The 14,502-nt window shown below is 40.2% G+C and overlaps 1 protein-coding gene across 7 annotated transcripts in view; it reads right to left on the minus strand.

Annotated features, from left to right (window-relative positions):
* The window catches only part of CORIN (corin, serine peptidase), a 280,415-nt gene that overhangs the window by 40,753 nt on the left and 225,160 nt on the right, over positions 1 to 14,502 (minus strand). For all 7 annotated transcript variants that reach the window (XM_021100577.1, XM_021100574.1, XM_021100573.1 and 4 more), the window contains one exon: positions 13,191 to 13,320. In XM_021100577.1, the coding sequence (XP_020956236.1) occupies positions 13,191 to 13,320 (130 nt within the window). The remainder of the gene's footprint in view (positions 1 to 13,190; positions 13,321 to 14,502) is intronic.

Genomic DNA, 14,502 nt, shown 5'->3' on the forward strand with positions numbered 1-14,502 from the left:
GGAAATAAAACAAAAACCTCCTCACACCCTGTTATTCTAAAAAGAATAAAACCCTCTCAAGAAAAGCCTTGATGATAAGAGCCAAAGATTAAAAACAAAACAGTCTTCAATAATGATTGGCTTCTAATCATTTGATTTTGAAACAAATGGCACAAACCCTGCCCACACTTTAAGAGGTGTTGTGAAAGATTTAATTTATTTAGAAACTTGAATGAACTGTTTGATTTCTGAAGATGTCACAAAACCGACAGTAAAATGAATATTTTCCTTAACCAAAATGAGGGTCTGGCTTTCTGTCAATCCCAGAAATGCTGTATGCAGAGGCAGAGTGGGACAGAAAAAAAGTACAAGTCAGAGGCCACACAAACCACTCATGGTGTTTCTCTTGATACTGTTATCCTGAAAATTCCTTTCTGCAACAGAACAACCCATGGCCTCATAAATCCAGGCATTTTACCAGCAAAAGGTCAAAGAAAGATCAGCTTCAGATTTGTTATTTAATGAAATCATTCTTTAAGAAAATAGTCACAGGGGACAATGGAGATTTGCATGAGGACAGTTCAGCAGGGGATCTGCAGTGATGCTGAAGAGAAAAATCATTGTCAGGGACACTTCAGCCTTTCAACTCGCAAGGTCCCTTTAGCAACCTCAAGGGACTTTTCTGTTTCTCCAATTCATTCATTAGCCTCCAACAAGAAAGGCAATTTAGCCTAACTCTCTCCGTTACATCAAGAGGAAAATCTAAGAAATTCATCATCAAGAAGAAGGGAGTATTATTACAAAAATCAGTTTTCCAGGAAATTCTTACACTTCTCATGCACAAAAATAAATCTGTCAGCACTAGAACTGTCATCTTATATATGGCCCATTAAAAAACTTCAGTGAATTCATATAGTTCTACTTCTGCCATCATAAAGATTCTGAGCATCTGTGTGCTTTTGAATCTTAATTTTTCTATAAATAAATTTAAAAATAATAATATTAACATTTGCACACAGAAGAAACCCAAACATTAGTCAATGAAAAAGTAGTCTTCCCATCCAAGATGTATAAAAAACAACCACTGTAAAAAGCATTTGAGTATACTTGCCATGTTTCCTCTGTCACCCTTGTGTATATACCCCTATTTTTTGGTCTATAAACATTGTTGTGTGTGGTTTTGATGATATTTTCATTTAATGATTTATTTTAGAAGTCTTTCCATAGTGATAGCTAAATGATATGAAGATGATAATAAATTTTCCATAGATTCAGCACTAAAAGACTTACTTGCTTTTTTGGTTTGTTTTGTTTGTTTGGCTGCACCCAGGGTATATGGAATTTCCTGAGCCAGGGATCAAACCCAGGCCACAGCATCAACCCAAGCCACTGCAGTGACAACACTAGACCTCTAATGTGCCACAAGAGAACTCCAAGACTAAAGTGTGTCTATATTATTTAATCCTCTCAACAACTTTGTGAAGTATGCCTTTGCGGGGGGGCACACCTGCAGCAAATGGAAGTTCTCAGGCTAGAAGTCAAAGTCAAAAGTCAAATCAGAGCTACAGCTGCCAGCCTGCACCACAGCCACAGCCACGCCAGATCTGAGCCGTATCTGTGATCTACACCACAGGTCCTGGCAATGCCAGATCCTTAACCCACTGAGCGGGGCCAAGGATCAAATCTGTGTCCCCCTATGGATAACAGTCTGGTTCATTACTGCCGAGCCACCATGGGAACTCCTAAGTATGCTTTATTATTATTCTCCATTTGGAGGTGAAAAAAATGAGGCAAAGAGAGAATAAGTAACATGCCCAAGGTTATACAGCGAGTAGATGGCAGGGCTGGTATTTAAGCCCCTGTGGTTTGATGTCAGAATACCACTTCTAACACTTTGGACACTACACAGACCTCCTCTATTAAGGGCACACACCATGCTCTTTTCGCAATTGCATAGAGTGCTATTATATGGAAGTACATTTACTTCACCAATCCAGTATTACACACAGGCAGGTGGTTCCTAATTTGGGCTATAACAAAAAAAGCAGCAGTTAACACTTTTAACCATTCAGCTTTGCCTACATGCACAAAGGTGACTTTAGAATAACTTCCTGGAAATAAAATTACCAAAGCAAACTTTCAATTTTTGATGAATAGTAGGACTCTCCCCTTCAAAGACTGATGCCAATTTACATACTTGCCAGGAGTAAGTGTGTCTATACTTTTTAATTTGTATAACTACATATATAATGTAAATCATGGTATTAAAAATGTCTCCGGGAGTTCTCGTCGTGGCACAGTGGTTAACGAATCCGATGAGGAACCATGAGGTTTCAGGTTCGATCCCTGGCCTTGCTCAGTGGGTTAAGGATCTGGCGTTGCTGTGAGCTGTGGTGTAGGTTGCAGACACGGCTTGGATCCCGAGTTGCTGTGGCTCTGGTGTAGGCCGGTGGCTACAGCTCTGATAGACTCCTAGCCTGGGAACCTCCATATGCCACAGGAAGTGGCCCTAGAAAAGGCAGAAAGACAAAAAAAAAAAAAAAAAAAAAAAAAGTCTCTGGAACATAGATGCTCAAATTTTGTTGAACAATTGGGAATGAATTTGCCTTATCTTCTTCCGTATCATATCAAGAAACAAAGAAGTCCTGTTGGATAAAGAGCAAAAGGGCAAAAAACATCTTGCCAGTAACTAAGCACTAAGAACTAGAGATGGGCACCTGCCAGCTGCCTCTCCACAGACTGAATCATGAGCCACCGCAGCTGCTGACCCTCGACACCCCCAAAAGGAGCTCAGGGTGGAGACCAGGAGTGAGGCACTCTGCGCTCCGGGAAAATGACAGAACAGGTCTTCAGATAAATATTCTCAGAAGATTTTGTGAGCCCAATTCTTGCAGCTCCTCGTCTTTAGAAAAGCACTGAAATCCTTCATGGTGATGTCTTCCCCCGTAACCTTCATGAGACAAGCAGCAACCTTCTGTAAAAATGTGTGCTTAGTTGCACGTACCTCCCCCTTCACTAAAAACATATATGCTGACCTTCCCCCCACCTCTTTGGAGTGGTATTTCAGGGCTGTCTGAAATGCTGCCTCCTGGGCGACAGTCCTTATTTTGCCCCAAATAAAACTTAACTCTCAACTTTTAAGTTGTGTATATTTTTTTAAGTCAACAGCATCAAAGTCACTGTATCCTGAGGGAGTCCGTGCAGAGAATGCCTTCAGATCCAAATGCTTCCATAGCAGCCATGAAATCATACACAGAGGAGGAAATGTAAGCAACAGGCTATTCCAATGCCCTCTTCTGTGGACAATGTGAGAAAACAGAAACACTGACCTAGACCCATCCCAAACATCTGTGGGTCCCAGAGCCAGAGGCCCCCCTGTGCTATATGTCTTTATATAGAGATGCTGTAAATTAAGTTAACAAGCTGTTAGGGAAAATGCATTCTATCTTGACAAACATATCTTTTCAGGCTGATTTGCTTTGCTGTACACTTGAACCTAACACATTTTCAGTCACTTATACTCCAATAAAATTTACTTTTTAAAAAACCAACAAGGAGTTTCCATTGTGGCTCAATGGTAACAAATCCAATTAATAAATGAGGACATGGGCTTGATCTCTGGCCTTGCTCAGTAGTTTAAGGATCCCCTGTTGCCATGAGGTGCAAAGTAGGTTGCAGCCATTGCTGTGGCTGTCTACAGCCCTAAACTCAAAATTCTTCATCTTTGTGACCAAAAATGAGAGACACCTTCTCTCCCAGGTCCACTTAGAACAAATCTTATTGAAGAACTTTAAGTATTACAAAATTAATCACTGTGGCCCAGGAGAGAATTCCTGTGATTAGTCCAGCTTGGGTGAGATACCTACCAATGAACCAATCACTGAGGCCAAGAACTGGGGGTCATGTACAAAGATGGCAGCGCCCTTTTGGATCCCAAGGACAGAATGAGAAATGAAGCAAGTCCTCAAAATGAAGGGATACAGGTCCCAAAGGAAGGAAGGAATGCAGAAAACAACACAATAAATGTCTGCTACAAGTGACTTGACTTGAAATTTTTTAGTTCAAAAAATTATTATGCCTCAGAGTCAAGATCTACATGATCCTTTGTTAGCTTTTGGAAGATGTAGGAAAGGTCAAAGACTGAGTAGAAATTAGATTTGACTTATATTCATGAATGACACAGTGGGTTAATCAGTGAGGGTTCAGTAAACTCAGTTTACTCATTGCAGAAGGAATATTTCCCTGGAGGAACTCAAACAAATGACACAGTCAGATGGACAAGTGTTAAAACTCATTATTAATGAGATTGATATACCGGAATGGAAACGGAGACCACACACTGGTGTTTTATCAGATGGAGTCCCTCCTTCCTCGAGGAGCTATTACTTTAGCAAGAGGAACAAATTACAAAGATGTGAAAAAAAATAATTTCTGGTCCTGGTGAGAGCTTTGAAGAAGACCTAGTAAGCAAATAGAGAGTGCCTTGGTGAGTGCGAAAGCTGTTCCCATTAGGACTGTCAAGAAAGACCTTTGTAAGTACTTGATATACAAGCTGAGACAAGAATGATGCGATGGAGGGGATCCTGTTAATGTCTAGAGATCAGCCTTCCAAACAAACGGAACAGTGAAGCCAAAGCTCCCGAGATGAGAATAAGTTTATAGCCCTTGAACATCCGTAATGAGGTCAATGTGTCTGAAGTTTGGTGGACAAGTGGGAAGTGCTAGGAGACTGGATCAGATGGAGGCAGGTGCCTGATGATGCTGTACAGGCTAGTGTAAGAAATTGGATTTTGCCTCCAGACTGTACAAGTAAGAAGAAAAGACCAATGGGTCTGGCATTTAGATAATATTACTGACAATCAGTCTGGTCTTGGGAGTGAAAAAGCAAACCAAATTGCAGTTAAGTTTCAAAGACAACATGAAGAAAGGTAAGTTATCACCAGGAGTCTCAGGTGTACTTCCAAAATGGGGCTGGTACCACATAAGGACTTCTAACAGAACAACGCAGGCCTTTTTGGTCAATTCCTGATGGATTCTCAAATGGTAACTCATATTCTTATTTATCCAGGGTCCATTCTTATTCATCTCCAATAGCAATGCATTTTGATGACTTGAGAATGTGATGCCCCCAAAGGCTTTACAGATATTGATTCTTCCCACTCCAGCATCTTCATACTCATTGTTAGCCCTGATATTTTTGGTAGAAAGGTGTGTTTTGATAGTACTTAAATCTGGAGAATCCATGGAAACTATCTTTGATTTTATAAATTCTGGGGTGAATCTATTTTTAATGAACATTTTTTTACCCCAAAATGAAATGTAAGAGAATGAAAGAAAAATGATTAATCCAGGATCTCACATAGTTTTATTCCAGTTAATAATGGTGAATTTCTCTATACCACTGAGAAGTTTCTAATTTCATAAACTATTCATTAACCTGACTGATACAGTTTGAGATTCAGTTTGCTGACAAATATCTGCATTTTTGGCAGAGCCAGCTGTTTGTGATCATATGGGAATGCCCTTAGGATAACTGTGGGCTTAACCTTGCTCTTGCTTATCAAAGCCTCATACCTAGTGGTCTCATGGAAAAACTTAAAAAAGATTTCCCCTTCCTTTAGTATTTTTTTAGGAGAATTATTTTTCTTTTCATCTTTTTAGGGCCACACCTGCAGCATATGGAAGTTCCCAGGCTAGGGGTCGAATTGGAGCTGCAGGTGCTGGCCTACACCACAGTCACAGTAATGCAGGATCTGAGCCATGTCTACGACCTATATACCACAGCTCAAGGCAATGCTGGATCCTTAACCCACTGAGAAAGGCCAGGGATCAAACCTGCATCCTTATGAATATTAGTCAGGTTCATTACTGTGAAGCCACAACAGGAACTCCAGAGAAATTATTTTTCTCTCTTATCCCAGAATAACATGTTCCAGGGAATCCTTCACTTACATATTGGACTTTGTGATTTTCTTCTCACCCAGGCAGTCATTTAAGCTGCAGCTTCTTGGGAATGTGTTAAGAAATTAATTTCCCATGCCTGAGATACACATTTGCCAGAGAAGCTACAAAGCTGTGTATGAAGGAAAATAACACTTTGTGGATGGGCTTCGGTTGACTTAAACTTACAATATGCCAAGTACGTACTTATTACTATATGACTTTTCAAAAAGTGAAAAATGCTTTGGATCACGGCCCTGCTTGATGAATTTGCACCTCACCACCTCCCCACTGCTACCCACTTAAACATCCTACAATGATAAGATCACCAGGCGCTAAGACTTGCCACATGAATTCCTGCTGTGGTGCAGCAGGTTAAAGATCCGACGTTGACTCCATGGTGGCACAGGTTTGATCCCCAGCCCGGCACAGTGGGTTAAGGATCTGGCATTGTCACAGCTGCAGCTCAGATTGAACTCCTGGCTTGGGAAGTTCCATATGCTGTTGGTGTGACAAAAAAAAAAAAAAAAAAAAAAAAAAAAAAAAAAAAAAGAAAGAAAGAAAGAAAAAGGACATCATGTCGTATTGGTTTTTAAGTACTCCAGGAGATTCAGGTGCAAAAAAGCTCAAGAAAATGAGAAAGGTTTCATGAAAGACATGAGGCTTGAGTGAGACCCTGAAGAACTGAGATAGGAAATGCAGAGAATGATCATCTATGGATACAGAGGCTGAGAAGAGTGGTTTCCTACTTAGAATCTGAAATCACATACAACATGCACCCATCCTCTAGGCTATAAAGACTACACGTTTTTGGGGGTTCCCATTGTGGCTCAGTGGAAACAAATCTTACTAGCATCCATGAGAACCCAGATTTGATCCCTGGCCTCTTTCAGTGGGTTATGGATCTGGCATTGCTGTGAGCTGTGGTGTAGGTCACAGACACGGCTCAGATCTGCTATTGTGGCTGTGGTGTAGGCTGGCAGCTATAGCTCCAATTCGACCCTGAGCCTGGGAACCTCCATATGCCTCAGGTGCAGTCCTAAAAAGAAAAAAAAAAAAAGAAAAAAAGAAAGGGAATGAAAGAAGACATTTGACAGAAAATGATTTATTTCTGCCTTAGGACATTCAGGCCTCTATAACAAATTGCCATAGCCTGGGTGGCTTGTAAACAACAGAGATTTATTTCCCATAGTTGCAGAGCCTGAGAAATCCAAGGTCGAGGAGGTGGCAGATTTGGTGTCTGATGAAGACCCACCTCCTCAATCACAGCTGGACGTCTTCTTGCTGGGAAATCACAGTATGGTAGGTGAGGGGGAACTCTGTGGGGTCTCTTGTATAAGTCACTAATCCCATTCTTGAGGGCTCCACTCTCATGTCCTAACCACCTCCCCAAGGTCCCACTGCTTAATACCATCACACTGGGGATTAGGATTTCACATATGAATTAGGGGAGGGGGTACATAAACATTCAGTCTATATAGCAATTGAACATAATATTTGTCCTAAAGCAGGTAGGGCTCTAGCAGAAATTCAGTCATGGACTAGTGAGAGCTTTTAGAGAAATGGAGGCACCAAAGATCTCCTAGCCCTAGTTCTCTCACCAGTCACTGCCCATATTACTTTGCTTCTCTTTTTCCCAAAATTCTGCAAAAGAAAGTGCTACACTTCTTGCCTCTAATTTCTCTGTTCCTACCCTATCTTAGGCTTTTGCCCCCTCACTCTGCCAAAAGTGCTCATGTCAATGACATGCACACTGTTGAAATCAAGTCATTTTCAGTCCTCATTTTACTTGACTTCTCAGCAGTCTTTGCTACAATTGACCAACACCTCTTCCTTGATATATCTTCACTTTCCAGGATATCACATACTTCCACCCCATGGGTTTGGTTCTTTGGTTCATCTCCTTTGGCTTGCTACATTGCTTTTCCCATCATCTTAATATGAGGGCTCCCTTGGTCTTCTTTTCTTCTTTACATATACTCACTCTCTTGATCACCCAGATTTAAAAAAATGAACAGTATCATTTTTTAACACATTGAAGGCAGACAATTAAAAATATGAACAGGACCAAGTATAGGTGAGAAGACGGAGAAATTGTAACTCTCATGCAATACTGGTAGAGTATAAAATGGTGCAGCTCTTGGGAAAACAGTTTGGTAGTTACTTAAAAAATTAAATGTTGAGTTCCACTTGACCCAGTAATTCTAGTCTTAAGCATATACCCAAGAGAGTGGAAAACATATTCACACAAAAACTTGTACATGAATGTTCATAGCAGCATTTTTTATAAGAGCCAAAAGGTGGAGATGACCAAAATGGCCACCATTGATAAACAGATAATCAACTTGTGGTTATATCTACACAACAGAATATTACTCAGCCACAGACAGGAATGACCGATGCATAGTACAACATGGATGAACCTTAAAAACGCTATGCTAAGTGAAAGAAGACAGACAATAAAAGCACATATTGCATGATTCTATTTATGTGAAATATGCACAATAGGGAAATCCATAGAGAAAGAAAGTAAATTAGGATTTTTTTAGAGGTTAGGGGAAGAGAAATGGGGAGTGACTGATAATGAGCATGGGGTTTGTTTTTTGAGTGATGAAGATGCTTTGGAATTAGACCATGATGATATCTACAACTCTGTGAACACATTAAAAGCAACTGAATTACACACTTTTTTTTTTTAGGGCTGCACCTGTGGCATATGGAAATACCCAGGCTAGGGTTGGAATTGGAGCCACAGCTGCCAGCCAACACCACAGCCATAGCAACATCAGATCCAAGCTGCATCTACAACCTACACCAAGCTTGCAGCTATGCCGGATCCTTAACCTACTGAGCAAGGCCAGGGATCGAACCTGCATCCTCAAAGACACTATGTCAGGTTCTCAACCCACTGAGTCACAATGGGAACTCTGAATTGTGCACTTTTAAATAGTGAATTTTATGGTATCTAAATTCTATCTTAATTTTTTTTGGTCGTGTCCATGGCATGTAGATGTTCCCAGGCTAAGGACTGAACCCAAGCCACAGCAGCAACCCAAGCCACTGCAGTAACAATGCTGGATCCTTAACCCACTGTACCACAAGAGAACTACATTAAAAAAAATTGCAAAGTTTTGAGCTTTCTTTCCATGATTTATAAGTACAGGACCAGCAACCTGGGCTAGACTGACTGGTACAGAGCCTGAATCTGTCTCTGAGCTTCATGAAAGTCAATAAGAATACCATCCTGGGCTAAACAGTTCTCATATGACAAATGAAATCTGAAGTTAGAAACTTTGTCCTGGAGTACTCTTTAGGAAAAAATTACAATGTAAATTCTAATATATTGTATTACTATGAGGTAGTACAATAGGATGTTTCTTCTACTGTCCAACTCCAAAAGATTGGGGCATAAAATCAAATTGCAACTAACTCTATAAAAGGATTGTTGCCAAAACAGTAGAGCCTGTTTCTAGATGACCTTTTATAGAAATAAACTTATGAAGCCAAGAGACACAGAGAATCACCTTCCCTTAGTCCAGCTTCCTCAAATATCAGATGTCTCTCAACTGAGCATGTGGCAAGTATTAGAGGGCAGTCCAAATTCTGATTTGTATTGTTGATTCAGTAAATGTCCAGATGTTTTTGATACTGGACATGCAGGTATCAAAGTCCATATACTGTCAGGAGAATTTAGGGGCTTGATTTATACCTTGTCTAATCAAATAGTCATCATACTTCCAGCTGGGGTGAACTCTAGAGATACCTACAGATGGGGGTAAAATGGTTTTCAGATTCAGAAAAGAACTCTGAATCTTCTCATTTAGACAAGCACTTAGTCAAGAGCCTGGCATTTCTGCTGTTCGACAGGGAAAGCATAATTTGGGGCCGAAACACTCGAAGTGCAGGTGTTTTTAATCAACTGCTTCTTACGTGAAGGCATCTCAGTAGAATCCCTGTAAAACATGTAATTTTGGTATAGATCGGCAATTTTAACAACTTAGCTCCAAAATATACCTCCTCAAGTAGATGAATGATCTATTTGATGTTCAGGTATGTTCATTATGTACAGAGCTTTTATTTATACAAGCCGAATGAATGAATTTATATTATAGTATCAAGATAATTTTAGAAATGAATACTTTTCTTATGTAATTTGAATAGGAATGCCATGTGCTATGCTATAAATGAACCTGTCTCAGATGACAAAAAGTCTGGATTTTTTTTCTACCTTTACATTCTTGATTGTTCATGTATATGTCTTTCCCACTATAAGTGTTTTTCCGTTTGTTTGTTTGTTTTTGTTTTTTTGCTTTTTAGGGCTGCACCCATGACATATGGAGGTTCTCAGGCCAGGGTCAAATCAGAGCTGTAGCTGCTGGCCTACACCACAGCCAGAACAACGTTAGAACCGAGGTGTGTCTGAGACAGCTCATGGCAACACCAGATCCTTAACCCACTGAATAAGGCCAGGGATCAAACCTGCATCCTCATGGATGCTAGTCAGATTCGTTTTCACTAAGCCATGACGGGAACTCGTGCTATAAGCTCTTTGATGATGCTGTTCACCTTTGCAACCTCCACATAATGCCTACTCCTATACGAGAACCCACAGGCAGATACTTAAAAAACAATGAGAGGGAGATACTGAATAGAATTCAATGGGTTTTTTTCTTGAACTTCAAGTTTCAACTGCAGAGTATGTTTGGAGGTATGAAGGTAGGCCCATGCAGTGGATACTTCACTCCAGAAGCTAAAAGAGGCTAGTTCTTCCCTCTCTCCCCTTCCTCTGGCAGCTGGAGTGTAGGTCAATGCCTAGCCATGGCCAAACGGACCTTCGTTTTAGGGACTTTGAATCAGGAGGAAAGGACTCAATGGTGCAGGGTTACTTAGGGTTAATTTGAATCATCAGGGGCAGAACTGTGAATCTGCAGCACAGCAACCAGTCTCCAGGGACAGTGGTACAGAAGCTTCCTAGGCATCCCATTCTATGGCAGGAATTTGGCCTCATCTTGCCCACTATCTTTGTTCCTACCCTCCAGATCTATATCAATTCATGAGCCACCCACGTCAACTGAAGAGGAGACTTGAATGCAATCAAAAGCACATCAAAAAACTAAGACTACCTTTCCTACCCATTTCATTGGAAGATGAGGCACTTCTTACCCATTAACTCAGTCAAATACACATTACAGTTTTCCAACCATCCTGCTCTCACAGATTTTCCTAGTTCTCCTGTGAAAGAAACTTATCTTAAAAAAATCTGAATATCTATCTCGATTTTAAATATTTAAGACATTTCAATGATTTTTCCCATATATTTTCCTTATATTTTTCCCTATATTTTCTCCATAAGGAAATGGAGCAATGGAATAAAAAGATTTAAAAAAAATTCCAATATGTACGTAATAGCCAAGGGTAAAAACTACCGAAATGGATCTGTGAATGAGCAGATTTTAAAATATGGTGTATCCATGCAATGGAATATTATTCAGCCATAAACAGGAATAAGGTACTGATACACAGATCATGAAAACCTTGTGTTTAGTAAAAGAAGCCAGATAACAGTGATGGTTGTACAACATTATGAATATACTAAATGCCACTGAATTGTACACTTGGAAATGGTTCAAATGGTAAGTTTTATGCTGTGTATTTTACCACAATGAAAAAAATGAAATCCAATATCCAAAAAATTAAAAGAAATGCAAAGTAGAAGATTTTAAACCTGACCCCTTCTACTTGCAAAAGAACAAGGTAGCTTGTCAAAATAATTTTTCTGGCTATAAAATCTTTATAGTTCCAACTTTCCCTCAGAACTCTCAATGAAGTTATCTATCATGATGTAACCAAGTTTTCATATTAAGAAATAACCTTGTGTTTTGGTAAGAAGAAAGTGAAGTTCATTCAACAGGCTTTTAATTAATCTCTGATCATAATCACATCCCCTTTCATTTAGACGCAATAAGGAAGCTGCGAAAAAGAAGTATAATTTAATGGATTTTGGCAAATATAATTTTTCCACTCTGGCAAAGTTTTAAGCTCTTTTATTATATCATCTGTTACCCAATTTTCCAAAGATGTAGGGCTTAACATGGGAAATATGGGCTGAAGATGCTGGTATGTATAAAATTCTTCAAAATGGGATAAAAAAGGGAGTTCCCATCATGATGCAGCAAAAACGAATCCGACTAGGAAACATGAGGTTGTGGGTTCGATCTCTGGCCTCACTCAGGGGGTTAAGGATTTGGTGTTGCTGTGAGCTGTGGTGTAGGCCACAGATACGGCTCAGATCCTGTGTTGCTGCGGCTGTGGTGTAGGCTAGCAGCATAGCTCCAATTACACTCCTAGCCTGGGAACATCCATATGCCACTGGTGCAGCCCTAAAAAGCAAAAAAAAAAAAAAAAAAAAGGGGGCGGGGGGTAAAAGAAAATGTGTTGCTAGCTGCTATTCCATAACTGGATGGCTCTTTATTGTTAAATTATTTCAAGTTTGATCAATGGAATCCTGGGAAATGACATTTACTCAATTTTTATTCTAGAATTTTATAACTCCTCTAGCTTTTATTTCTATCATTTCTATATTTGCCCCAAGTTTCACAATATCATTGAGAAAAGGAAAAAAGTGTGTGTGTGTGTGTGTGTGTGTGTGTGTATGTACACTAAGACGCTTCAATTATTATTTTCCTGTCCCAATAGAACTGGAACAGAAAACTACCCAGCAAGTATCCAACTTTCAAAGTATTGATTTCAGCATGTTTGTATCAAAGACAGTGTCTTTTCATTCTAAGACACAAAAATGGTGAACTAGTTCCTGATTTACATTTCCTGCATTACACAGGGTCAATTGAAATGCCAGCAACTTCAAGTTCTACATCCCAACTTAATAAAAAAAAAATACATGTTGCTTGAAAAGGAATTTTCAATAACCTCTTGGGGGGGAAATCGCAAGATTTTCAATTTTCCCAGCCAGGTTTCTTGGAGGAGACCGCCTTAATGCTTTTATAAATAATAAAAGCGGTTCATTTCAGAAGTCCTTAAACTGCAATTACTTCATTTACTTTTAGAGGCTTTATCAAAGTAGGTTTTCAACCCACACTCTTCAGAGCAGGTGCCTGTAATTAAATCCAGCCTCTCACCTGATTCATTTCCCATGCTTCAGAGGGCTCTGTCTGAGAGCACTCACTCACTCTGCCTTCATAAGGAAGACATTATTGCCAAGCTCCACAAAGCCCTCGGAGAAATTCATCCGTGCTACAAACTACTGACCTTACCCTAAACCCATCTGCTTGCAGGCCAGCTGACTCAACGTCTCCTGCCAGCCATCCGCACACACGTGGTGTTCCACAGCAGATCTGTGAGCGGTCAGCAATGAAGAGGAGTTCACATTTTCAGAGAGGGTCACTGAGGAGGAAAAAAAAAAAAAAGGGACAGTCTCATTTGAAACATTTCTTCTCAGGAACCCAAATAAAACATACCTTCGCTTTACTTGCAGACATTTCATTTTTATTTCTTTTTGCTAAGAACCACTTAGTGAATTTTTACCCTGTGCAAATCACTGATCTCCATGTGGTGGAGGACTGAAAAATGAATTAGATGTGTTCTCTGCCCTCCAAGAATTACAGGCTCTAGTGAAAGAGGCAAGTCTTTTTTTTTTTTTTTTTTTTTTTTTGGTCTTTTTGCCTTTTCTAGGGCTGCTTTGGCGGCATATGGAGCTTCCCAGGCTAGGGGTCTAATTGGAGCTGTAGCTGCCAGCCACAACCACGGCCACAGCCACAGCCACAGCAATGCGGGATCCAAGCTGCATCTTCAACCTACACCACAGCTCACGGCAACGCCAGATCTTAACCCACTGAGCAAGGCCAGGGATCACACCTGGACCTCATGGTTCCTAGTTGGATTCATTAACCACTGCGCCACGACAGGAACTCCAAGGCAATTCTTAATGTTATGCATTAGAAGATAGATGGCCAGAGGCAGGTGCCATTCCCATGAGTTTATCCAATGATTTGTATAATTAGAGGGGGCCAGTTGTAACTTCATTTTAACATCGCCCTTCAAGAAAGCCTATGAGTACGCAAGCATCTGAGGGTGATGGTAATGCAAGACTGATTTGGCATACGCACTGATTCCTATTTCACAAAAGGGCATTCTCTGCCCTTCATAAACCCGCAGAGTATTTGTGGAAACACTGCACAATGAATGACAATACACATCATAATTGCGATTTAGCCAGGTGACACAAAGGATTGAAATAAGAACCAAGGGAATGACAGGGAACTACATCTAATCACTTGTGATGGAACATGATGGAGGACAATGTGAGAAAAAGAATGTATACATATGTATAAATGGGTGACTCTACTGAAGAGCAGAAATTAACAGAACACTGTATATCAACTAAATTTAAAAAAAGACTAAAAGAACCAAGGGAATGGAAGGGGTGATGAGCATAGGACAGCAGAAGATATCAAACTCGAGGTTAGAAACTTTAACATTGGGATACTGGTGGGAGAGGCCTTCATGTCCTGTTCATTAAGGGAGCGGACAGAAGTCTCATCTGGATCTGGAGCAGGAGTCCTGGGA

This window comes from Sus scrofa, chromosome 8 (genome assembly GCF_000003025.6).
Source record: "Sus scrofa isolate TJ Tabasco breed Duroc chromosome 8, Sscrofa11.1, whole genome shotgun sequence".
In the NCBI taxonomy this organism is placed as follows: domain Eukaryota; kingdom Metazoa; phylum Chordata; class Mammalia; order Artiodactyla; family Suidae; genus Sus; species Sus scrofa.